General features: G+C 33.0%; 1 protein-coding gene across 1 annotated transcript; it reads left to right on the top strand.

Annotated features, from left to right (window-relative positions):
* The first annotated feature begins 1,553 nt into the window (after window positions 1–1,553).
* LOC130451069 (vitellogenin-like) lies at window positions 1,554–24,915 on the top strand. Its single transcript, XM_056789867.1, has 9 exons — window positions 1,554–1,702; window positions 3,104–5,267; window positions 5,320–7,463; window positions 7,691–8,685; window positions 17,988–18,048; window positions 18,780–20,889; window positions 20,950–21,422; window positions 21,494–23,158; window positions 23,805–24,915. The coding sequence occupies exons 1-9, from the start codon at window positions 1,672–1,674 to the stop codon at window positions 24,818–24,820; spliced, it is 10,659 nt and encodes a 3,552-aa protein (XP_056645845.1). The 5' UTR covers window positions 1,554–1,671; the 3' UTR covers window positions 24,821–24,915.
* The last annotated feature ends 2,983 nt before the right edge of the window (window positions 24,916–27,898 follow it).

The following is a 27,898-nucleotide window of genomic DNA, read 5'->3' on the forward strand; positions in this document are numbered from 1 at the left end:
GGTGCGGTTTGAATGTAGCTATTGTAGATCATTTGAATTATGACGAGTTAAAGGATTCAGTATCAATTTTGATTCATTATTGAACCTTTCTACAAAAGTGCGAAAAGTTATCAAGGGTTTACTGTTTACTGAAATTTACCGTTATTCAATAGGTACATTTCAACGGACACTTTTTTATATTCACAGATATCTCTTTTCCTTTACCCTCCATACATATCGTAGAAGGATATTGATCATGTATATATATATATATATATATATATATATATATATATATATATATATATATTTGTCATGCTGTAACATGCTCAGTATGCTCAGAGTTTGCAGCTGATCTATTAATCTTACTTATTTCAAGAATATCGGAATGTAGGATGGATCTAGCTATCATTTTCTAATTCATATGCTTCCTAGTGTGGTGGTTTGGAGCTCCTTAGTCTCTCACACTTCCAGAGATAGAGGTTTCGTCCTCTACATAACAGAATATGCATACTAAACCTAGCGTTATCAGGTGTTCCTTGATGCGGCAATGACTACTGATAATATTCGTAAATTGTTTTTACTTAGGTTGATATATTTAGTAGATCTTATTCAAGTTTAGATGCCCAATGATATAATTGATTATCTCAACCCCTGTACATTATCCCATCAACTATCCTTTTCCTACCTAGCTCCTTTTCTAATGGTTTTTCTATTATCCTGTGGCCGATTCCACAGAAAAGTTCAAGTTCTACAAGATGTTTATTCGCCCCTATTGTGGAATAAATCGTTTCAACCCAACATTTACATACTACGAAATCTCTATAATTTAAACTATATGATAACGAAATTTTTGACCGTACACCTAAAAGATGAGAATGCCTCTGGTTAAAAAATAGTGTACGATCCTCGAGTTGAATTACTGCTATTTAAGATTGTAACCCTCCGGTTATCACAATTTTTTTTATAAAAAGGGCATTGTCCACAATGCTATATTATAAACTATACTTTAAACCTAATTTTTGGTGAAAACGATGAAAAGTATATGTCTTTAATCGGAGGTCAAATTTAATAGGAATTATTGAAGCAGAAGTATGTAATAAACTTCAATATCTATTAACACATATAGAAATTAATAATATAATCAACGTGACTTCAAAGTGTTACTTGTACATAAGACAAATATACAAAGTACAAAGCAAAATATGCATACTTACACATTAAATTCAGGAGCTTTACATCACCTTACATATTAAAACAATTTGACGTATATTAATATTCATATAAGTGCAGCAGAATATCGTGATCGGTATTAATTTTTTTAACATAAATGCCTCTAGTTATCGAGAAAATTGAATAGAGAATGATTATTTCGAAAAATGTTTCATTACCTGGAGATTGCAAATGTAGTTTAGAAAAGGTATCATACATTGATATGCCTCCTAAAATTAAGAAAAAGAAATACGGTATGTTTTTCAATTTTTTTATTAAAAATAACAACTTTGCTATTTATATGTAAAATATTTGAAATTTGTGTGATAAAAATTAGTACTGTTTCCATGTGCTTGATCTTTTATCAAATTCATTCATGAATTTATTGCAATTTTGCAGAAATTTATCAAATGAATAACTATATAAACCTAAGACTCCAACTGGATCATTACATTTCGTCGATCACTCATATCTTACAATATGTGGTCGCCAATTGTCCTGTTATTTGTAGGTGAGTTTAATTTTACATTTCTTTTTATCAATATATCACTTGGTGTCAATGTTTCTTTTCGAATTTACTATATTTTTTTTACTTTTCGGCTCAATTTCGGTTATGTATTCATATATATTCGCTTACGAGTGTTTTAAGTATCATGCTTCAACGAAACCTGATTCTATAATTATGAAAAATTTGAGGCGTTTCTTTTGATTCGATGTTAATTATTTTTTTATTTCATTTGCTGTCATCATCGTTTTCCAACATTTTCCCTTTTATTTATAATGTTGTAAATTTATGCGGTACATACGTAAATACAGTCGTCAAAAACATTAATTTCAACTAGGAATTGAAATCAATCTGAAATCGATTAATCGAAGAATCGAGTCCTCAGAGCAAACAAATCGATTTTTTCAAATATATATGTTGTACTAAATCTATTCAGTAAATTCATATTGCACCCTTGAAAATCGTTATTCGATTTTTTTTTCTTTTGGTTAAAACATTAAAATTATTTACAATTAGATGAATGTAATCGTAACATTACGGTGTTGCCAGTAAAAAGGTTAATTATTGGAAAACTCAAGAGATAGCTGCGACTTAAACGAAGAATTTAAACATTATTTATCGCAGGCAGTTCTGCACGTAAAGTTTCATCCTGTACAAAATAGATAAAAAAACTCTATTCATTAACATGTTCACTCAATAGCCGTGATATATATGAATATCGTGGGATCCTCGTGAGCGCCTTTTTTCTATTGCCGGCAAAATCGTAAATAATGAAGAACCGCTTGTATCCCGGTAGATTTGTGGTTATCGAATTCCCTGAACTATAAAATCCCACATTTTACAATTACATATCACAGAGATTGTTCATAATGGTTTTTCATAAAAGTTTTTCTTGAATGTGAATACAAACTTGGTAAAAAAACTATTTTATACAAATCGATCTTCTAGACCTCAATTTTTTTAATCGATTTATTAGTTTCCGATTCAGATTGATATAAAAATCAATCTTTTTTGGGAAGAATCACCATCCCTAATTTAATTTTTGTTCTTTTATGAAAATGCCCTATTTATTTCATACAAAAGCTCATAACATTGGAAATTATGATTCGATAAATTTTCTAATGGTTCAACAAAAAATATTTCATGAATCTAAGTTCCATGTTGTTAAAATACTGTGACTGTATTATTCTTACTACTAATAGTAGGAAAATTTTTGTTAATTTCTTTAATAAACTGTTTAAGTGATTTTCCTGCATTTAATATTTGAAATTCTCTATTAGATAAATTATTTTTTTACCATTATCAGAAAACAAAATTGAGTTTGCTTGTTTAAAATTGTTATCTCTTAATTTTAACAAAATGATAATTTTTCTTAGATGTTTATAAAGCTGGTTATTTTTATTTTAGTGGGCTTAACATTTGCTTCAAATCCCGGCTGGCAAAATGACAAGGAATATGTATATAAATTATCTGGATACTCTGTAGCCTCATTAGATATTTCTGATCATGGATCTGGAATTGCATATAAGGCTTTATTAAGATTGCAACCGCAATCAGACAATAAAATCAGAGGATTAATAGAAGACCCTCAATTTGTTGATATATTAGAAAACCTTCCCGAACCCTCTCGTCAACTGGACCTTTTCAATAAACAATACAATTGGAAACGTCTCCAACTTTGTCACAAGCCTTTTGAAGTTAGCCTTCAAAATGGTAGAATTGTGAGTTTCATTGTTGATGAAGAATGTAGCAACTGGGAAGTCAATCTTTTGAAAAGTGCTATGAGCCAATTCCAATTGAATACTAACGCCGACAGGCTCATTGAAAGTCCTTTGAACAGTCTTCCTGAAGACGGTGATTGGGATAATGATGCTGTATATCTAGTTATGGAAGACACCGTTAGCGGTGAGGTTGAAACTACCTACAATATTAGACCTTTACCAGACCATGTAGTTCAAAGCAGAAGTAATGAAGCAAGATATCTAGATAGTGTTAACAAAGGAAGAGTAATTGAAGTTATTAAACATCATAATTATAGCAATTCTATCGAATTACCCTCATATTCTTACGGGTTCGGCTCAATGGAATGGGGAAAACCAGCATATAATGCAATGGGAAAATTTCTGATGAGAGATTCAACAAGTCGTGCTATTTTGACAGGAACATTACATAATTTCACCGTTCAATCTTCTATTACCGTCAACGTAATTAGTGTTAGTCCTACTTTGAGTGATAATGACAAAGGTAGTGTTCTTACCGTCGTTAATGCTACTCTAGAGGAAGTCAAATCGCAAGAAGACACAATTGAGGAAATACCTCAACCTGTTAATATTGGCAATCTAGTTTATTCGTATGAAAAACCTTTCTCTTCCAAATCTACTGTGGTACCAAAATCGTCGAATATTATGCTAAAAAAATTCCGAAGTGAGATTTACAGAAATATGAACAGACAGAAACGTTCCCTGGACAATGGACAAATTTATACAGATTTTTATGTACAAGACAAGCCACAATTGAGCGAAGCACCTGCAAGTCCATTATTACCTTACACAATTGGATACGAAGGAATTTCTATAAAATCAAAGATTAATATAGTCCAGGAAGTACAGAAACTGGCTCAAAGTACCGGTAAACAGATGTATGATGTTACAAAAACCCACCATGAAGAACTCTTAGATGAATGGCAAACTATGATTTCTTTAATGCGTATTATGAACTTTGATGAGCTTCAAGAAGTAGCTAAGGCTCTGTACACAACTAAATATGAAGGGGAAGAACGAGCAATATGGGTAACTTTCCGCGATGCTATTGCAGAATTAGGAACCGGACCAGCTTTAAAATGTATTGCCGACTGGTTAAGAACTAATAAAATCTGGGGAGAAGAAGCCAACCAAATTGTTTCAACTATGACAAGTGTCGTACGTGAACCAACCGAGGAATACATCAAGGCTTTGTTCGAACTTTCTAAATCGCCAGAAGTTCAAAATCAATGGCCAGTTAATAATACCCTACTGCTGGGTTTGACTAATGTTATTCGTAGAGTGTACGTTGATAAACAGGAATCTAACTGCCGTTTTCCTGTCAAAAGTTTTGGATCATTCTATAGCGTAGAAGGGTCAAAATATGTAGAGGAAAAAATAGTCCCCTATCTGAGTGAACAAATGAACGAAGCTATCAGAAAATCAGATACACACAAAATTCACTCATACATTCGTATTATTGCAAACACTGGGTCTTACACCTTTTTGAAAACATTTGAACCGTACTTGGAGGGAAAGGAATATGCTACTCAATTCCAACGAGTACTGATGGTCTTAGCTATGTCGAAACTTTCCGATAGTCATCCTAAAACAGCTCGATCAATTCTCTATAGAATTTACAGGAATCCTGCAGATGTTAAAGAAGTTAGGATTGCTGCCGTGTATCAACTAATGCGTACAGAACCACCATTCGAAATGATGCAGGACATGGCTGCTTACACTAATATTGAAGAAGACGATTACGTTAACGCAGCTGTCATTAGTTCCATCGAAACCGCTTCAACTTTGGAAGGCTATCAATTCGAAGAGATGTAAGTTTTTTTTTAATTTTGAAAATTCATCAACTTATTGATTTGTTTTTAGCCGGAAAGGTGCTCAAGCTGCCATGCCTCTTTTAACCAAAGACAAAACTTATGGACTTCGTCATGGAGCAAACTATCTTCGAACTTACGTTGTTGAAGAATTGAGTAAACTATATGGACAGGCATACCAACTATTTGGTAGTGAGGATTCAAGAATTCCTAAAGGATTTTCTTATGATCTTAGACAGTATATGGGTGGAGTTAGGCAAACATTTGCTGATATTATTGCCACAGTTTCCAGTGTCGACGATTTATTCCAAGTTACACGTGAACTGACAAAAAAATACGATGAAAATGAAACTGAACAAAAACAACGATCTCAAGAACAGGAAAAGAACTCTTGGTCAAGTCAAAATATTGCAAAAATATTAAATTTGAAAACTGAAACAGCTGAACATCTTGAAGCCTTCATGTATATGCAAGTGGGTAAACAATATTATATGGCTGGAATGGACAATACTACATTGGAACAAATGCCAGAAGTTCTCCGTCAATGGGAAGAAGAATTTGAGAAAGAGAAATATGTAAATATGTATAAACTAAGAACTCTTGAAAGAACTATTGCATTCCCAACAGCTTTAGGAATTCCATTCGTATTCACCCACGATCAACCTATGCTAGTTAAAGTACAAGGTAAATTTAGAGCATCAGCTAATCCCCGTCTTGTTGAAGATGGAAAAATTAATATGCCTGACCGAATTAATTTAATTGCCGAAGACATGAAGTTGACCATAACTTCAAAATTACAAGGCAGATTATCCAGCATAGCACCATATAATCATCAGCAGTATATTGCTGGTTTTGATAAGCATTTTGAACTCAACATTCCTGTTAGTGCAGAAATACAAATCGATGTTAAGCAAATGAATGCGAAGATCGAAGTTGAAATTGATGCCGATAAAGAATTTCCACTTTGGCATTATAAAACTTCACCTTATGTCTCTAAAGTTGATGTAACTAAGTTTGAGGCCATATCAAAGTGTCCACATACCAAAGTTATCAAACAAGGCGATTTACGAACTTACGAAACAACTATTGGTGAAAAATCTACAGGCATGGCTTTCCGTGCTAGAATAACACATTCAAGAGCCTACTTAGATATGCTTACATTGAGTCGCATTTTAACAACACAAGGAAGTTGGGATGCAATCAAATCGATCTGGGATGATAACAGCATTCAATATGGTGAATTTGATTTCACTTTCCGTCCCGAAGTTTCAGACAATCGTAAAGCGGTAATTCAACTATCTTATGAAAATATATACAAATCCAAATCTCCTTTAGAGTCATTTAGTGAATGGATTTTGAATGAAAACGCAGAACCACTACAACGTCAAACGGAACTCATAAATAAGATTAGTTCAGGTATAAAGAACGTCCAAACTGTTTCTCTTGATGCTTCAGTAGAATTTGAGGGTCAGAACAAAATTAAATATGTTGTAACTGGAGCAGTGGCAAAAAGTAACGTTGATCCTAAATCTCGTTTCATGATTGCATACAAACGACAAGCCAACTTATACCCGCACGAATTTCATGTTACGGTTAACAGTTACATTCCCAATACCAATGGTATTGATTTGGATTATACTCTACAGAACGAACCTGTCGCTAATTATGAAGTTGATATGAAATTTGGAAGCTCTAAAGGATCTCTTTCCAAAATCGAAATTCAAATGGATCACCGCAGAAGTGAAGAACGTAAAAGTTTCCTAAAACAAATGCCCTCCTATAAACAATGTAAGGACGAAGTCAGAGTTGGTAACAAACAATTACCAGCTTGTGTGAATATAACAGAAGAAGCAAATCTTCTGGATCACGTTAGTGCAAAACTTCATTATGCAAATCTGGATGAAACTTTAATGGAATACATTAAAGGTGGTTTCGAAGCACTCAAAGTTTTTGCACTGCCATCTTTAGAAACAATTGACAGCGACAACTCATTACGTGGAAACACATTAGAATTGATGGCTGCCTTCCATCCGGACTTGAGGGCTTTAAACATTTCTGTAAAGTCACCTGAAGAAGAAAATATTTTCAAAAACATACCAATTGATGATCTTTCTAAAGAGCTTTTCGTAGTTCATCCAGTATTCAATGTTCGCACTCGTTTGGCAAGTTACGCCTATGAATTGGACACTTACAGAAGTGAGTATTTTTTGTTAACTAGACCACAAATGAGCTACTGATTAAATTATTGAAACACTATTAAATTAATCAAATTTGTTGAAACTACTAGAAAAATATTTCAAATGGATTATTATTATATTAATCACCAGTAATATTATGAAAGTTATTATCATTGCATTTGGTATTTCAATACGATTATATAATAGCTGTAAGTGATTGAATTAACATGTTTCGTTTTATTACAGCTTTCTGTACTGTTGACAAGACTCATATCAATACCTTCAGCAACTTGACTTATCCTGCTGACCTATCAAAACAATGGACACTTCTGCTACAATATTTTATTGGAAACTCTGATAGGAATCGCGATTCACTAGAAAACCAACTTAAATCTCAACTAGAGCACTTTGTTATTCTTGCCCGTGAGAGCTCTGTAGCTCCCAATAAAAAAGACTTAAAAATAGTAGTCAGTTCCCCTGAAACTAATTTCAGAGTTGTTGAAATCAATATCACACCAAATCAACGACAAAACCAGAATGTACCTCGTGTTACAGTTACAGTAAATGGAAACCAAATTCAATTGAGCGAGAAGGAAAGTTATGACGTAAATGAAGGATACATCCAAATTTATGCTTTACCTAATGGAGAAGTTAAAGCTGAATTTGAGGACGCATTCTATGTAATTTGTGATGGATCCACCATTAGAATTACCACTTTTGATGGTAAATTTGAAAACCGTATAATTGGAGCATGTGGAATATATACACAAGACGTTGCAGAAGATTTAATGACACCAGAAATTTGTATCGCTCGCCATCCTGAACAATTTATAAGAAGTTTTGAGGTCGAAGGACAAGAAGGCGTACAAGCTAGAGAATCTTTCAGGCACAATTCAAGCATATGTATAGAAAGACGCCGACCTCTATACGTTGACGTAATAACTCCGAACGATTACCGAAGGAAACAAGAGGAAATAGTCGGATCCAACAGATGCACCTATTACCAAACTAAATACCAGGAACAAGGTGCTAAAACTTGCTTCACGATCCATCCTCAACCAGTTTGCAGCAGTCGTTGCAAAGATAAGAAACAAGTATCTAAGAAGCTTCCTGTACATTGTGTAACAAGAAATATGGCAGATATGTGGAAAACACTTATCGATAATGGTAGTGGTCCTGATCTCAGTGGTAAACCAGTACATCAAATGCTATCCATGTCTATCTCTGAAAGATGTTCGCCTTAAATAAATTGACGACTGCTATTTGTATTTTTTAGTTATTAAGAGCATTCATAAAATGTAAAAAAAAGAAGATGAAAATAAAGTATATTTTATAATTCAATTTTTCTTCTGTTTATTCTGTACAATATTGGTATAAAAAAAGTCGAAATTATAATATCAGTAGATGAGGGCCAGAAAATAGATAACTGTACTTTTGATTCTGTTATACTGTACCAAAAATATTGGACCACGCGCGAAATGATTCCATTTGGCTTTTAGTTATTTCCAAGGCAAAGAATATTTGAGTGTCCGACTACCAAAAAAGTAAATATAATTGAACAATATGGGTATAAAAAAGAATACTGAGAGAGCGTTTTTCTTAAAGTGATAACTAGTGGAATTAGGGAGAAGAGAATGGACAAATTAAAATTAAAAAGAGTTTCTAAGAGTTAATTCCGTTACTTCAGTCATCGAAAATTCCACTAAAATCGGAGGTAAATTCTGGAATTGCTCATACTTAACAATAATACAATATCAAAAACGATGTGAATCAACATTAAATTCGCTCATTTATTTGACACAAGCATTCCCACTTCCAGAATATCTGTCATAAGTGGAATTCAATGTTATATAAAAACATAAGGCTTATGAACAAAAACGGAACATTATTTTTACATATACTACCAAGCGAAGCTTGATTTCATCGTAGAAAACTAACATTAAAACATCGTGGTCTCCTATAAACGCCGTCGGCCGCGTACAGCGTCATGGCGTATGCCGCGTCTTTAGTTATTTCAAACTATTAGAGCATAAACGCCGTATTTGGCGTCAGCAAAATTCTATAAAGAAAAAGACGAATTATTGATTGAATCAGTCCAATGTTATTGCGTATTTTACAATAAAATTGATAAGGAACATAAAACTAATATTTATAAACACAAATTTTGGGAAAAAATTAGCGAAATAGTAGTATTGAATGGTAGGCACAAGCACCGCCAAAAATGTCGAATTTATATCAATTTTATAACACAAGACTACACGCTAACACTGCTCCTTGACTACTGTTGCGAACGAGAAATCGTACTTATTCTTTGAACCTTACTGTACAAATTTGTATACTTAGATATTAGTAAAGGTCCGGCGTTTGGCACTTATCGCGATTGACAATTAAGCGCTTTCTCAACGTTACAGCTCGTGACGACAGTCTCGATCACCGCGCGCCGAACGCAAGCGGCTCCGTTCTGGCGCACATTTTATGTCGTTACTATCTGCCCATACCGTGAGTAGAAAAAAACACACAAACAAGCACTGTCTTGTTTCTGTTACTCACCTTGAATTTTGATATTTAAATTAAATTTATTTAAGACTCTCATTAGTATTATTCAATCTCCACACTATGTTTTCACTTACTAAAGTTGATATCGATTTTCATTATTTCATATTAATGACTAATTATCTATATCGAACAACAAACGTTTTCATTTCATTTTCTCTTAAATGCGTTCAGTTACAATAATTCAAGTTGTAATTTATTTGGTAGTGTAATTAGAGAGCTTATGCAATGATATTGTTAATGTTAGCGACAAAGTTTTGTTCTTTATCTTTTTTTTAAGGCAGATAGTAAATTAGCGACATAAAATGCGTGCTAGAACAGAGCTACCTGCGTTAGGCGCGCGGTGATTGAGGCTTGTCGCCAAGCGCTGCAACGTTGAAAAAGCGCTTCATTGTCAATCGCTATAAGTGCCAAACGCTGGACCTACACTAATATCGACGTATACCAATTTGTAGAGTAAGGTTCAAAGAATAAGTACGATTTTTCAGTTTTAAAATATGTTCAGTTGGTCAAAAGTTATTAATTTCGAAAGTTATTAAAAATCGTCGATTTTTCGACTTTCATAAATTTATAAATTTTTAAATATGCATTATACGGAAAAATGACAAAAGACCTTATCTTTTTAAAATGGGCCATATTTGCATAAAAAAATTGTCCGAACCGAAACAACAATTTGTTTAAGCAATTGCGATTGTTCGCGTATGAGATGTATTGACCACTGACGCTGTTCCTGGCGTTCAGACGTCGATCGTAACGTTTACACTCAGGTCGGACGTCACACATAGCATTTAATAGGAGACCGAGGCCTAATGTACGTTATAATATCTAGAAATACAGATCTCAGAGATAGTAAAAAATATGGTTTGAGATTTTTGAAAAAGAGCAGTATGAAAATAACACTGGGTCACAGATCTGTGATGAAACGTCAAGTTTATTAGAAGGAAAATGATCATTTTCGTTTATGAAGATGAAGAAAATGATTTGGACCTGCATTCTCAATAATTTCGTTTTTGAATTATAATGACAATATTCATATACATATAAAATTAGATGAGTGATAAATACACCTCGTAATTCTTTGAAAAGGAACCAGACAAAGTACCTCCACTTTACAACCTGATGTAACACTTGTTAAGTTCAATACAAGCAACCAAAATAGTCTCTGTTTTGAAAATATGTCTGTCATAAACTAACAAGACACAGAAAACATAAAAGTTTTGACAGCGAACGCTCAACATATTCCGATCGTCATCATTACCCATAGTTAGCAGTAGCGCTCTGCGCTACGTCCGCTGAATGCAACCATTAAGGTCAAAACTAATAATAGAAGCTCTCACACAGTTGTCACTGTTGGATTAATGGCTTGTGGTACTTTTAGTATTGCTATCAAATGAGATAAAACGTATGATATCTTTCCGTATGGAATAAACAGAGCAGAACATTTCCTATTATGAACAGAATACGGTAAAGTTCAATCGATTTGATTAAAAAGTTCAAGGAGTATTGGTTCACACTTATAAGCGGTGTACGATTTTTTGTAGTATAAAAGACATAAATAATAGATGTGCCAATATTTATTCGACTTAAACTGCAAAAAATCGTGCAGGACAATGTCGTGTGAATCCATCTTTAGTTATAGGAATGAACCGAACAGTATTTCTAGCATGAAAGCAGCGTTTAGATTATACAACGTATAATAACAGAGTAAACTTTGTTTGGTTATAAAAAAAAACGTGTACAGATACAGAAACAATATTTATTATATAAAAATCTACAATTATCAAACGTATTTTGCACATAAATTTCAAAATTTGTAGGCACTTGTTATAGCGTAGTACAAGTTTTTTCATAGAAGGTTGCCGCTTGTGTTTTGAACCATGTGGTAACATGTTCGTTCAGCTTGTCATCATCGCTGAATTATTGGCCACCATGGAAAGATTTTAGGTGTAAGAAGAGATAGGAGTAAGTGTCGGGATGTAAGGGGCATGACAAAATACGTCTCAGTCAAATTCCTGTAGGAGTAAACAGTTTTGGAAATTTCTATTTTTCAGTAACAATTTCATGAAGTAGTGATCATGAGATTTACGCAAATTCCATAGCAAGAAGATTTATTGTAAACTTAAGGCTCTATCTTATCTTAAAGTGCGTAAAATATTTCATCAGTAGTTAAAGATGGGCGTCCAAACATTGTTCATCGTGTTATTGAACTGTCTGACCTATCTTCCAATCTTACGTAAATCTCGCAGATAAATCTAATAAAACGGTTATTATGAAATTACAAGATTATAATAAAAAAATGATGAAATTATTAAATGTTGAGACAACTTACAAAAAAATTAAATGATACCCTATGAATTCTATGTATTCAAAAATAAAATAATGATCTAATTCAATCGATTCGAAAGAAAAACTTTTCATTTTACTATCAGATACAAAAAAATTGAGAAATTTAAAATATATGGTTTGCCAAAACAGCACAAACCTCAAATACCTCTTCGACCGATTGTAGTATGTAAAATCTTCTTACCCCATTATCTAATTATTTGAGAAATATTTTGAAAAAGAAATTATACCAAAACAAATACTATATTAAAAATACATGGGATTCCAAAGAAAAATTTTAAAATATGAAAACTCCTAACGAATATGTATTTATTTCGTTAGATGTAGTTCCTTTATATACAAATATTCCTATTGAAATTGTGCAATATACTTCAAATATCATACCATTCCAGTAGGAACACAAAAGTTGCAACTTTTGGAGATGAAACTGCAATCCTAGCTTTACATCCAAACTCTAGAAAAGCATCTCAAAATGGGAAACGGAAAACAACTCAACTACCGATGCAAAATATCTAAGCGTTCATCTTGACAGACAATTAACCTGGCAAAAGCATATATTTACCAAAAGGAAACAACTGGGACTTAAATTCAGGCAGATCTACTGGTTAATTGATAGAAACTCAGAATTAACCATTGAAAACAAGTTGCTAGTATATAAGGCTATCCTTAAGCCAGTGTGGACGTATGGCATACAGTTATGGGGAACTACGAGCAATTCCAATATCAGTATTTTAGAACGCTTCCAAAACAAAATTTACGATCCTTATTCAACGCCCCCTGGTACGTTACATCATCAATAGAAAAAGATCTACAAATGCATTCAATTATAGAAGAAATAAAACGTTACAGTGAAAAATATGGTGACTTCTATGTTTTATATCACTACGTCATGTTAACTTTGTTATTGGTTTATACTATTTATATTTAGGTGAAAAGAAATTGATACAGAGTAGCAGTTATACTGCTAAATACTTAAAGGAGTTTCTTCACCGGAACATACCCCTACGCGTCTGTTTTTAGTCATTCAAATTACGTATGATCCTCATTTTACGGGATAGATTGTAATTATATGGGAGAAATGAAAAAATACTTCAAATATGAACATGAAATATACAAACAAATTGACGGTTGCGCTATGGGAGCTTCCATATCAAGTGTTATATCACAATTAGTAATGGAAGATCATAAGGAAACTTAAAAAACTTTTCACAATCACAATCGAAATCGAACAAAATAATAAAATCAATTTTCTTGATCACACATGATATAAAATTAACAATAAAATGAGAACAGAATGGTATATACGAAATCAACTTGGTCCTCAAGATATTTGAACTTCAATTCATGTCATCCTATGTCACAAAAAAGATCGGTTATATAAAGTTTGGCTGATAGATCTATCCAGCTATCAAAACCTGAATTTAGATACTTAGCTATTCAAAAAGCAAAAACTGCATTATCCGGTAAAAATAATTAACAACATCTTTAAGAAAAGGATAAACAGATACTATAATCGATTAAGAAACAAAAAAGAAACTGAACTTCAAAACACAAAACTTTTCTCCTTACTATATGCAAGAACTTTCCCAACAATTATCGAATTATTTGAATAAGGACATAATACATTATCCAAATATTCCACTAAACTTAATTCTAAAGCTACCAAAAACAAAAGAAGTAAAATTAATATTATATATCAAGTATCTTGTAATGATTGTGACGGTGCGTACATAAGACAGAAATCTCAGTATTAAGAAAATAGACTATAAGGTCATCAATGCGATAAAAAATAAAACTACATTAATGAACCACGGAATCAAATACGGGGAGAAATTTTTAGAAATGGTTCACATTCAAAAGAACGAGAAAGCATCAATGATAAAAAATGATAAATAATTTAAGTGAAATTTATAGCGCTATTTTTATATTTTATATACAGGGTCTTTGAGAACGTTATTTGATGATTTTTGATCGATTTTTTTTGCTTAATGCAATGATATAACTCGCATGCGAACGTTTTGAAACACCTCGTATATTATATTTTAATACAATTACGAATAATTTGACAGCTGCTACATATTTTTTATATGTGAAAACTATGGAAAAATGAATTCCTTATTAATTAATTTCTTAATCTAAATACGCAAATTGTCAGTGTTATAATTTAATAAAGTCCGAACAGGTCGGAAAGTCAGATTTTTATCTGTCTTTAAAAAATAAGAAAAAACTAAATTTAAATCAGAAGACCTGCCAAAAGATCCAAAAAAAAAATAGAAAATAAAGAGATTTATTTATATATTATATTGTTGACAGAAATTGGAATGATAAGGGACATGGATAAAAATAATTGACATGGACGGGTCTATTTTTTATGAGACCATAGGAAATCAAACTATACTAACAAAAGAGCCTCAGATATCGTAAATCCTAAAAACTTTTTTATTACCTACTAAATAATCTTACTTGCATTAAGAGTTATAGCTATAGTATTTAAAAATTGATTTCATTTTTCTTGTGACCATTACAGAACTTTATTTTATCTCATCCCCGAGAACATGGATCAATATATTCAATGTTAAATTGTAAACAAATGTTAAATTTCTATAATCATTCTAAAAAATTTGAAATGATAGTATATTAAGCATATTAATAACTTTTCTATGATACTTATTAATTACTAGGAGCTCAAATTTACAAATAGGTATTTGAGGAAATGTAAGTTTCTTTATCTTGAAATCGATTAGTTATTTTTAAAAAACGTGTTGGCTGATAATTTCGTAACAAATTAACTCCACGTTCTGGAACGTATTTGATAAGGAAAAATTTCTTAATTATATCAAAATGTATTCTTATCTTTATTCATAAACATCAAAATTTGCTAAGGTATGCAAATATCAAAAAATAAGAATTATCGATATCGGTCAGTTACAGAGGTTAAAGCTGTAACGGAAACTATTAGTTTTAGTAAGTATCAATAAAAATCACAGTATTTGATTGCACACAAAAAATGAGAATTACAGGGTTGTAACGGAATAATTATACATTTTTAAAACGGAAAATACTTAAAACACTGCCTACCACTACACCAATACAGACAATTACGATATCCTAAGTTTTACACAAAATTATCCTTTTCAGAGAGCGAAAGTAAACATTTCCCCACTATCGAATGAATGAGCGTCACTAGCTGTTCCAGAAATTCAAATATAAAAATAACCACTAAATTCTTAGTTGAAGCCATCTTCATTAATAGCATTTACTAATGCTCGGGGATTTTATCCATGCTGATGTCTCCTTTGTTATATGATACGCGTCCAGGTGTTAAATAGAGTCCTTAATGTATTTCCAAAGGAAAAAATAGCACGATGGTGAGTCTGGAGATCTAGGAGGCCACACGATAAAATCAACCACACGAGCAATCGAATTTCTGCGATAAAGCATGTTTTTGTTTACAAAGGAAATATATACGTATTAAATAACATATGAAAAGTCAAGTTATCCAAAAATTAATTAATATGTTTGTACCAAACTATTACTTTCTATCCAATTATTTATTGCTTAGCTTTTATGATAACTTGATAACACATCTTAGATTTGCTCAACAAATCTATTGGGTTTCTCAACCGTCAAATCTATCCAGGCTTCCTTAGATTTCCAAGTAATATATCTTCACACAGTGTATTATAAAAGTAAACTATCTGCTTTGTTACTTATATTAAAAATTGTATGTATGTAAGTATGTATGTATGCATTGTACGAGGATGGTATCAGAAGTACTTAGCCTGACCTAAAGATGGCGGTAGTTGCTTGAAAAATATCACTATATCAGAAATTACACAATCTATATAGCATATGCTTCAAGTTTGAAGACGCCATGTTGTTTAGTATTTGTTTGGCAGCCATCATCAATGAATGTTTTATGTGAATTTGTAAACATTTGCTATCTGATGCACCCTATTCCAGATTTGGCCCTCTCGGATTATTTTCTGTTTCCAGACGATGTTATGGCTCGGCGATCAAAGATTTTTCAATTATGAAGAAGTGAGGTTTGGAGTTAATGGTTATTTAGAGGAGTTTGAACATTGATGGGAAAAGTGTATAGAGCTAAAAGGAGATTATGTTGGAAAATAAATATAATGTTTCCAAAATTTTTGTGTTTTCTTGGTTAGGACAGGTATTTCTGGAACCATCGGGGTACTTATATGTTAGATTGAAAGAAACAACCAAACGCACTACCATTTAATATTTAAGTTTAAGTATGAACTGAGAGAAAACATGTTTAAATGAAACATTTGTATTTAACATCACTAAGAACAACAGTCACATCACTTCTAGAGCAGTACCTTTTATCGCCATCTTTTAAAGACCTTCCTCTTTATTTCTGGTGTTTTCTTGAAATCCGGTTTCATAAAATGTACCTATGATATGGTAGTTATTTATTTTTTGGTATTCCCTATTCCACAATTGATTCAGCCCCTTTTATTACCCTATATGGGACTATCAAGAAACGGATTGTTATTTTTGTAAGTACGTTTATCACTTTTTGACTGAAAATACTTCTTTGATACTACAGAGTTATCAGATATTTAAATCAAGGAGGTAAATATTCAGGATGATCAGAATAAAGATTACAAACATATGAAATATGCAAATTCTGGTGGGCAATAAGAGTTTTCGATGGTTCAGGACGGTTGTGATGCCAAAATTGCTCTCGTGTAGTTATGGGTAAAGAATATGTTATGAGCAAATAACGTGTAGCGAAATATTGGCGCTCTTTTTGATCGGACAAACATGATATCGAAAATCGCAAGATGGTAAGATAAGTTCTTTAACGACAAAAATAAACGAGGTACGAGTTGAAGAATTAATTTAAAATTATCGAAGGGTAATTGTGATCAAAATCTCCAGCTGAAGCTTGTAGCATATCGTTCTGATTTGTTGCGATATTCCAAGGGGTATGGCCTGGACATAAATGATGTTAACCTGTCAGCATTACCACTCTGATGACCAGCTTTCCATGGATCACTTCGTTACACGGAACGAATCTTGACTTATCCCAACACACCTATCGATTACCTGGAGCTTGACCATATCATTAATTCAAATTGCGTTATTATGCCACTTTAATAAAGTTACATTAAGTTTTCCAACGCAAACAATCGGATATGTTGAGTTTATTTTCAACCTCCTCCATGATAATTACATACTGCAAAAACATCGCAGGAATTTGGCAGCCAGTAACTATTCCTTGTTTCCGATTCTTTTAGGAGAGTTGAACGTCCGCCGAAAACTTACTTAATGGACCTCATTCCAGCTAAAAAATTGGTTCTGCGTTTTGATAAATGCCTAACTAAATTGTTTAATATGTCGAAAAGTGACGGGCACGTGTGACTTTTAATTCCTTTTGGATTTTCTGTCCATTGTCTGTCTAATGTTTATCCCATGATAAAATAATTTGAAATTTAAATAAACGGTTGCATAATCGTGTTCAAAGACGTTGATGATGAAGAGAATTATTTTTATCTGTTACTAACTCAACTACAAATTTCATTCATAAATTCTGTATCAGTAAAATTTTGGAAATTGCAAAGCTGCAAAATGTTATCAGCACATAATGGATATAAATTCTCTCTCAAAATCCAGATGATCACACTTCGACCGTATTCAGTTGTGCAAGATGTGGTCGCAGTTTGTCCTTTTTATCTTGGGTAAGATATTTTATTACCATAATTTTCAATGTTAAGTTCCCGTTATATCCTATAGGTTAACAAGAAGTTGATTTTATTTATAAATATATTTACTTGCTAATAATTTTTTTAAATGGAATGCCTTTTATAATCACACAATATATTAATATTTAAAAACCAAACGACAGATCCAATTTATCCATCCAACACTGTATTGCTTGAATTTTTGGAATTTTTTGTTATAGGATGCATCGAATTAAATTTTTTGGAAAATGTCAAGAAATTTTGCGACAATATCTAATGCTGAATAAAATGTATGGAATTCTTCACTCTTGCTTATTTTGAATAAATACTAGAAATTCTTTGAATCCATTCTATTTGAAATACGTTGAAAGTTCAATTAAAATTTTGCACGCATTCTTCTCTTCAATTTATTCGGCAATTAAGAGTAATCATCATCAGCTCTGCTATTGTTTTTATTCACAGCATACCTCTCTATACCAATATTTTATATTAATTTTCTTTCTTTCATTAGTTCATCTTTCTTATTTTCTACTACCTTCCAATATTTCTTATTATTTATCGTGCTATTTCAATTAAGTATACTGGCGTCGCAGGTTTCGTATATTAAGATATATCTCTTAAAATCCATTAAAACCGCTCTAGTTTTCCCACAATGAAAATGTCAATTTAACTTACATGACAAAATAAAATTTATATATAAACTATTTCATGTTGATTATCTTTTTCAGTGGGCTTGGCCTACGCATCAAATTATTCTGCGTGGAAGAGAGAAAGCGAATATGTATACCAAGTACGAGGACGAACTTTAACTGGAATATCTGAAGTATCTCATCAATATGTAGGTACCCTATTCAGAGCAACCCTTAGAATCCAACCCAGAGACGCTTCAAAATTACAAATGATGCTTATTAACCCAGAATATTCAGAAGTTCATTCAGTTTTGAGTCAGGGATGGGAAACTGACATTCCCGAGGAAGAAACTGCATGGAAACCGTTTAAAACGTGTACAAAACCATTCCAAGCTCATCTCCAAAATGGCAAGATTTCCAACCTTATTGTTCACGCCGAATGTAAAAACAGTGAAGCAAACTTAATCAAAAGTATAGTGAGTTTATTCCAAATAAATACTAATGGAGAAAATACTCTTCCAAGTCCATTAAATACCTTACCTGATGCAGAATCTAATTCCGGCGTTTTCTTAACCAAGGAAGATACTATTTTAGGAGTGAGCGAAACACTTTATAAGATCGCCCCTATACCGGATTACGAACTTCTTCATTCAAAAGAAAATGCTCGCTACCTAGACTTCAAATTGAGAGATAATTTGGATGCTGATATAATAGAAGTAACTAAACATGAAAAATTCTCCGAAGATGAAGAATTACCTGCCTATGTATATGGATTTGGTGACTATTTCAGAGGAAATAAACCAGCAACAAATAAAATGGGTAACTATATGAGCAGAGATTCTACAAGCCGTGCTATTTTATTAGGAAACTTGAACCGTTATGATATTCTACACACACTTTCAGTCAACAGTATTTTTGTTAATCCAACAATTACTGATAAGGAAAAAGCTGCTGTTTACAGTGCAATGATGGCTGATTTACTAGAAATAAAACCTCTAGACGACGAACTCGAAGACATAAGCCAGCCTGTCGAATTAGGAAACCTTGTATATTCTTATGATAACGTTGTATTAGAGGATCGTCAACGTCGTCCTGGATCTCTAAACCTACTTAGACCAAAATATTTCGGAAGTGAATACAATTACTATCATCAGCAACCGAGAATCGATCAAGCTCCTGAAAATCCTTTGTTACCTTTCTTTAGCGGATATAGTGGAACTTCAATCAGAAAATCGGTTAATATTGTTCAAGAGGTACAAAAACTTGCAAGAAAAATTAACAAAGATTTGGAAGATGAAGAAAGAGATCATCATGAAAAAACTTTGGAACGATACGTGAACTTGGTTTCTCTCATAAGATTACTCGATGCGGATGAACTTAAACCGTTGATTAACCGTCTTTCCTCCGATGAAGATGAAAGTCTCGTATCTATTCTTATAGATGCTGTTTCGGAAGCCGGAACTGGTCCTGCTATGCTAGTGATCCAAGACTGGATAGAAAGAGGATTTATTGAAGGTGTAGATGCCAGTGAAGTAGTTTTTTCAATGGCAAATTCCGCCACTAATCCTACTGAAGAATATATGAAAACTTTCTTCAAACTCGCTAAAAATCCGAAAGTGTTGGCCCTATGGCCTCTCAATGATACAACTCTCATGAGTTTTACTCATCTTGCTCGCAAAGTTTACGCAGACAGAAATATATCAGATTCTCATTATCCTGTCAATACTTTTGGAAGTTTTCGCACAAAAGACGGATGGCGGTTTATAGGAGAAGAAGTTATTCCTTACTTCACTGAAATGCTTAACAACGCAGTACAACGAGCTGATACTTACCAAATACACGCTTACATTCGTGCCCTTGGAAATTTAGCTGATTCGCGAATTTTGAATACTTTCGAACCTTACTTGGAAGGAAAGAAGCATTGCACGCAATTCCAAAGGATGTTGATGGTTTTGTCTTTAGAAAAATTGGCCGAAACACAACCAGAGAAAGCTCTTGCCGTATTCTTCAGAATATATCAAAATCCCGCCGAACATCCGGCTGTACGAATTGCCGCTGTTTTCCAAGCAATGCGCAGTCTACCAACATTTGAAGTTTTACAAATTATGGCAAGCAACACTCATGTTGAAGTAGATGATCACGTTAATGCTGCAGTCAAATCAGCAATTGAAACTCTTTCTCAAATGGAAGGTGACGATTACACTTTCATGTAAGTTGACTCACATTCTATTTCGTCTTCATTTTTTTTCACAAATTCAAACTTTTTCAGACGTGAAGCAGCTAAGGCAGCCAGAGCTCTACTTGATGACAAAGACTACGGTTTGCAACATGGCGCTAATTATTTCCGTTCTTATGTTTGGGATGAGTTAAGGACACTCTATGGAACAGCTCACAACTTTGTTCCTAGTGGCGATGATTATATTCCTAAGGGAATGATATATACATTACAAGCATCTTTGAATGGACTTCATCGTAATCTTGTAAACATACAAGCTATCGTTTCCAGTGTGGATCAATTACTTGACCTCACATACAAACAAACCAAGAACTACAGAGAAAAAGAACAACTTAAGCGAGAAAGCTCATTCCAAGAAAATCCTTGGGCGAGCCATAATATTGCAAAATTACTCAACATGAAAGCTGAGGAACGGGAACAGCTCGAAGGGCAATTGTATATGGAATTAGGATCTCCTCTCAGAATGCTCAGTTTTGACAACTTAACAATTGAACAACTTCCTCAATGTGAGTATTTTGCTTTAGCGATCTTGATTCACTAGTACATATAAATGGTTTTAATGAATATGTGTTTTTAGATATCCAACAATTTGAAAAAATATTCAACAAGGATCATGATATTCGTCGGTTTAAATTTTTCAATGCTAGAGAATTGATCCTAGCTGTGCCCACTGTAACTGGTTTCCCAATGGTGTATAAATTTGACAATCCAGTACTCTTCAAAATTCGAGGACAAGCTAGTGCTACCGCAGAACCGCAATTATCTTCAAACGATGAAATTCAAGTGCCCAATCACATTCTAATGCAATCTGAGTTGAGGTGGACATTAACAGGAAAAAGTCAAGGTCGTCTTATGTTCATCACTCCATCAATTCATCAACAATTTATAAGTGGTTACGATAAACACTGGGAAGTAAATGTACCCAAATTAGAATCTAATTTCAGTATTGACATACCAAATCAAGAAGTAACAGTTGAAATTGAAGTTAAAGAAAAAGATAAAATGGATATGCTGCATTATCATACCTTGCCTTACACAGCAAAATCTGATATTGGAAACTTCGAACCGTTGTCCTCCCAAAGACATAGAAAACCAATTCAACCACGAAATATGCATGGATTCAAACAATTAATTGGTAAAGAATATATCGGTGCTGCCTTTGAAATTGAGGTTAATCACGAAAGAGACTTTTTAACTTTAGAGACTTTATACTTCGCCACATCACACGGTTGCATTTTTGAAGGACTTAGAGAATTATGGCATGATAGTAATGTACAAAACAGCCAATTTGATCTTAGATACCTTCCTGAAGAATCATCATTCAAAAAAATTATTGTTAAGTCTAAATATAATGAATTGTACTTAATGGAGCCCAAACACCTAAGACCTTCCTTTAAGTTCAATGACAGTATGGACCAATGTGAGAGACAAAATCAAATGATGGATGATGTTGCAGATGGAATCAATAATGCTAGAGCTAACGCATTAGATACTATTATTGAGCTACAAGGAGATAGGACTATTCGATATCTTATTACCGGAGCCTATGCCAAGAGCAACGTCGACCCCACATCTCGTGTAGCTGTTTTCTTTAAGAGAACATCTAATCACAGCGAGTTGAAAGATTATCAAGCCAAATTTGTTTCAAAAAGTACAATTGAAAATACCAACGCTCTTGATATCCAATTTGCTCTAAATAATGAACCTAAAGTATTTACTGAAGTTGAGCTCACGTTTGAACCAACCAATGAAAAGAAAACTAAGATCACCGGCCAATTTGAGCATCTACGAAGCGAGGAACGTAAAAAATATTTGAAAGATTCGCCGTTGTACAAACTATGTATGCAACAAATGCAGAAAGGTAATACACAATCGTACACATGTACCAATATGACCACAAAAGCCAATTTACTTGATCTTATGAAAGTTGAGCTTCACACTGAGAATTTGGATTCAAAATGGAAAAATTATATTGAAACGGCTTACGAAGCACTTCGTTATTATTTACTTCCTCTTACTGATGTCCAACCAGTATCGGGCGAAAAGGATTCTGTTTCAATGCAAGTCAAATTCGATCCTGATTTACGATTTGTTAATCTATCAATTACTACTCCTAAAGAATTATCCCGAATTCACAGCATTGAAGTTATGGATCTTGTAAGAGAAACGTTCGTTATGCATCCAGTTTTCCATCTACCCAATAGATTATCCAGTTATTATTTAGGCATTGATACTTACAGAGGTAAGCAATACTTTTCTAATTAGTAAATATTTCAGTTTTTTGCATATCAAATACTAAAAACCGAAGATACAAAAAATATTTTTTCAATCATTTTTCTCATCTTTATTATTATTAATTATGAGCGGAATAAAACCAAGTTGGTCTTAGTCTCGCATCGCCATAATATAAAGACTTTCGAGTCTTACATTTTTCATTAGATATTAAATACTGTTTATTTGAGCACAAAAAAACCTTTGTCTTTCTGCGATTATAACTAATATTCAACTTTTTTCTGCACCGGAAACAGTTTTTTGAATACTAACATCCATAAGAACCATTCTTGCTCATCAGTTTTTATATTAATTATGATATTATAGTTTTGAAGATATTTCAATTGTTGTCAATTTCTTAGCAACATCGACTTCAGTTATATAATTTCCGAATAGTCTAATGGTAACTCCAAATACACTGATAAAAATCTTATAATTATCAATATTAGTAGGATGCACTATTTTTAATAATATAAACTTTCACTTTGATATTTAATTTATAGTTTGGTCATGGATCACTTATTAAGTGAAAAGGAATTAGATAGATAGCATGAAAATTTCACTCGGCACTGGTATTTAATTGATTCCACATTAGTCAGCATTATCATTTTTTCTAGATTTCTGTTCCATCGATAGAAGTTATGTAAACACATTCAGTAACAAAAGTTACGATGCCAAATTGTCACAGCGCTGGACAGTAATGACTGTATATGTTCCAAAAGAAGCACGTGAATCAAACTACCAAAGATCAGATGAATATCTCGAGACACAACTGGAGAAACAGCTAGAAAACTATGCTGTACTTGTAAGACGAAACAGTAACGGTCGTGATAAAACTGACGTGAAAATAGTTGTCAGCAGTCCTGAAACTGATTTCGAAGTTATTGAAATTGATTTGACACCAACCAAAGGCTTCCAATATAAACCTCAGGTATCCATCAATGGAGAACAACTTCGACTCAGCCAAATACAAAGTGCTGATTTCAAACGTGGATACATCCAAGTTTATTTCCTTCCCAATGAAGAAGTGAAAGTCGAAGTTTACAACAGTTTCTATATCATTTACAATGGTCGTGATGTTAGATTAACCGCTGTAAATGGAAAATTCAGAGATTCTATAAGAGGTCTTTGTGGACAATTTAATGGCCAAAAATCTGAAGATTTCATTATTTCAGAAACTTGTATCGCCCGTAGTCCTGAAAAATTCGTTAGAAGTTTCGAAATAGAAGGCGATGAAGGAAAGCAAGTAAGAAAAGAACTCGCTGAAGATAATAAACAATGCGTTGAAAAAGAAATTCCTCTCTTCGTGAATGTCATTACAACTAAACATGCTTATCATCAAAGTTATCTAAGTCGTGGAGGAAGTTATCAAAACGATTGTATGATTAGTCAAACAAGATACGTTCAAGAAAATGGTGAAATCTGCTTCACTACTAAACCTTTGCCTGCTTGCAAAAGTCCATGCAAACCTAGTTCACAGAAGAAGAAGACCATTGGAGTACACTGTTTACAAGAAACTAGAGTAGCTCAGTTGTGGAAGAACCAAATTGATCAAGGACTATCTCCAGACTTCAGCAATAAGAAGCAACACAAAGTTGTAGAAATTCTAGCCCCAGAAAGCTGCTCTATGTGAATCATTTGACGACTATTATCTGTATTTTTAGTTTGTAAGTGCATCTAGAAAATGTAAAAAAAAGAGAGAGTAATAAACTATTATCTATACAAAAATTCATTTTTTATTTCCACCTATTTGAATTGCCTAATTATAACTTACACAAAAATGACTTTTACAATAATAAGTTCGTCGTTATTATAATGAAATTTTTTCATTATATTTCACATTAGGGATCACACTTTTCATTCCTACAATTTTCTAATAATTATTCTTTTGCTGTTTGCTTTGTTCTTATATCCTTTTCGAGTTAGTTCACCCAAATATTTTAAAAAAGACCATAACCACCTCGGCTGCTCTAAAAGGAAAGAACAAAATTTATCAAATCAACGTCTGAAAATGGAATAATGGAAAAAATAACACACACACACCATAGATAAAAGCTAAACAAATTGGATTGTGATGATAATAGGTGTATAGTGCAGTCATTGAAGCGTTATTGCTCCGAATTTTTTACTGTGAACCGATTTGCATGAAATTTCGGAATTAGGCTCATCTTACCTCTAACTTCAAAAGTGAAAATGATCCTGGGGGTGGCAATCCCTTCTCGGTGATGTAATTTTTTTCAATATAATCTCGGATATCGATAGAAGGCCTAATTTTGAGATAAAAATGTTCTATAAAGATTTTCAAGAAACCTAATACTTTTCAAGTTATTATCAATTGAAAATTCGATGTTTTTCACGTTTTTAATCGTTTTTTTGCAAATATCTCCAAAAAAAATTTTATGATGAAAAAATTGTAGCAGGTAAAAAACTGGACAAATCGGTTTTTTATAAAGTGTTCTAAGTGCAATATTAAGCGAGATATAAAAGATCCAAGCCGTTTTTTATTTTGTGTAAAATTTAATGTATTCAATGCCATCTAGCGGCGAGCAAATACTTTTTATGCATTCTAATGAAATAGGGTTTTTTAGTGCTTGAAATAAGTTTTAAAATTAGCATTGTTAAAAGTCTTTTGCACGTAAAATGAGTGAGCTGTAATGTAAATAAAAGGAACATCTAATGGTTTTTTCTTTTAAATCAATGGGTTTCATAAGTTCCATTTCCACCAAAATTAAAATTAATCGTATTCCGTCTAGAATTAACTTTAATATAAAGAGTTTGATGGATTCTAGCAGTTTGGCTACTTTAGGACATATATTTTTCAAAAAAATCACGATATTAAGAAAAAAATTTCGAATTTTTAAAAAAACCACATTCTTTTTATAATATCTCAAAAATGATGAATGATACGTACAAAAATTGACGGAGATATGATTGTTTAAAGAGCGCACGACCGCGCAATCACAGCAGTCTCTCTCGAGTGCTTTGACCCTTCACCGTTTTAAAATAAAAGGTTTTTCACTATATATTGTAATAAAAAAAGTTGTAGCACTTTTAATTACCTTTATAATGATTTACCGGCCCCATCTTGTCACTTACGTTACAAAGTTATTTTTTAAAGTATTTTTGTTACAAGCATAGCATATTGCTTCTACAAATAAATAGAATTGAAAAGATATGTGGACTAATTTTGCCGGGACAAGCCTTTTGTTTGGGGTAGGACGCAGCGGTTATTGCAGTCATAGATAAAAACGAACGGACTAAACGATTTGAACTGCTTCATTGATCATGATACTTCCAACAATTTTGTAATTAGTTATTTATACCAAGATACCAATTCTCGAAACATGGAACTGCACAGAGAGCAGGCTTACTTTGGCATATCTTGCATCTTAGATTCGTCTCTCTCCTTTCGTTTGTTTTTGCGAAAGTAAGACTTTCGTTTATAATTATCTGGTCGTGGTATGTGTTCTAGGTAATGTTAAGTGCCAAGCTGTACATTAGGCCTAGTTTACTATAATTTAATAGTCAAAATTTACTAGCATAATGGGAGGCAGGCAGAGCTGTACTGCGTCTATGTTGGCCTACGTCACGCAGTGTTCCCAATACAGTTAACTGCAAACGTGCCACGAGCTTTGACAATATATTATAAAATAATATTCACGAGTTATAAGTCAAGATTTTCTCATCTTTTACGATATAAGAGACTTTAATTGAAGCCTATAGTTATTTTTCAGAAAATTCCGATTACAAATTAAATTCATCGTGACCACCAAACTCTTGGCCGAAATTCTATTCAGAAATTAAATTTATTAACTTTTTGATTATCATTATCGTTCATACTCATGACTGACAATGGACGCTTAAACGTCAGAGCTGTATATTAATATACGCTTACTTAGATACCGCAGTTTTTTCTACACTGCCTTACCCTCCGCTGCGCTGCATCATGTGCGTCTAGAAATAGGAGCGGCCTAAATGTCATTGCATGTTTGCAGAAAACTGTATCCCGAAAACTACATGATGCACCTGAATATACGCATAATACTTCCCTGTTCTACCCTGCCACCCAATATGCTCTAGTGAGTTCTAGCTAATAGATTACGGAAAACGACGCTGCGTTGCCCTGCATGGCGCTACGATGCCTACTTCTCAATGTGCGCACGGTCTTTTGGTCAATAAGTAATCAGAATAATACCACATTCACTAGTTGTGCATAATAATTTGATTCAGATTGTCACCTTTGATTAAAAAAGGTTTCATTTATTACAAATAATTAGTAAGTAACAGTAAGAATGTATAGAATGAGGATGTAATACTAAGTCGGTTGATTTATTCAGTCCCTACTCAAGGGACCTTGTGTTTTAAATTATTACGTAATTAGCTTATCTAACAACATATAAAGGTGCGCTTCCACGTGCGAGTTTTTCACTATCGAGAGTAACCGATTTAGTCTCGAGAGTAAAACTCGCAAGTGCAAAGGGTCCTGATAGTTCTCACCGGAAGTAGAGAGTGAACTCTCCGAGAACTGCCCCTCTTTCGTCACAGTAGCAGGTGTAAGCGCTTTTGAGAGCTACTCTCAGAAATTCAATGTCTCAAAGCTAGCCAAAGACTTTGAGACAAATATAGTGGAAATAAATAGAAAAATATACAACTTGAGAAATCAACTAAATTTATTTCTGATGAACAATAAAAATTATACATTTCAATTAAC

Source organism: Diorhabda sublineata, chromosome X (assembly GCF_026230105.1).
Source record: "Diorhabda sublineata isolate icDioSubl1.1 chromosome X, icDioSubl1.1, whole genome shotgun sequence".
In the NCBI taxonomy this organism is placed as follows: Eukaryota; Metazoa; Arthropoda; class Insecta; order Coleoptera; family Chrysomelidae; genus Diorhabda; species Diorhabda sublineata.

Excerpts from the sequence above, each read along its gene's own strand:
- LOC130451069 (XM_056789867.1), top strand. The coding sequence starts at position 1,672 with ATGTGGTCGCCAATTGTCCTGTTATTTGTAG. Across the intron at positions 7,464-7,690 it reads TGAATTGGACACTTACAGAA|CTTTCTGTACTGTTGACAAG; the intron begins GTGAGTATTTTT and ends GTTTTATTACAG. Across the intron at positions 8,686-17,987 it reads TCTCTGAAAGATGTTCGCCT|TCACACTTCGACCGTATTCA; the intron begins TAAATAAATTGA and ends AAATCCAGATGA.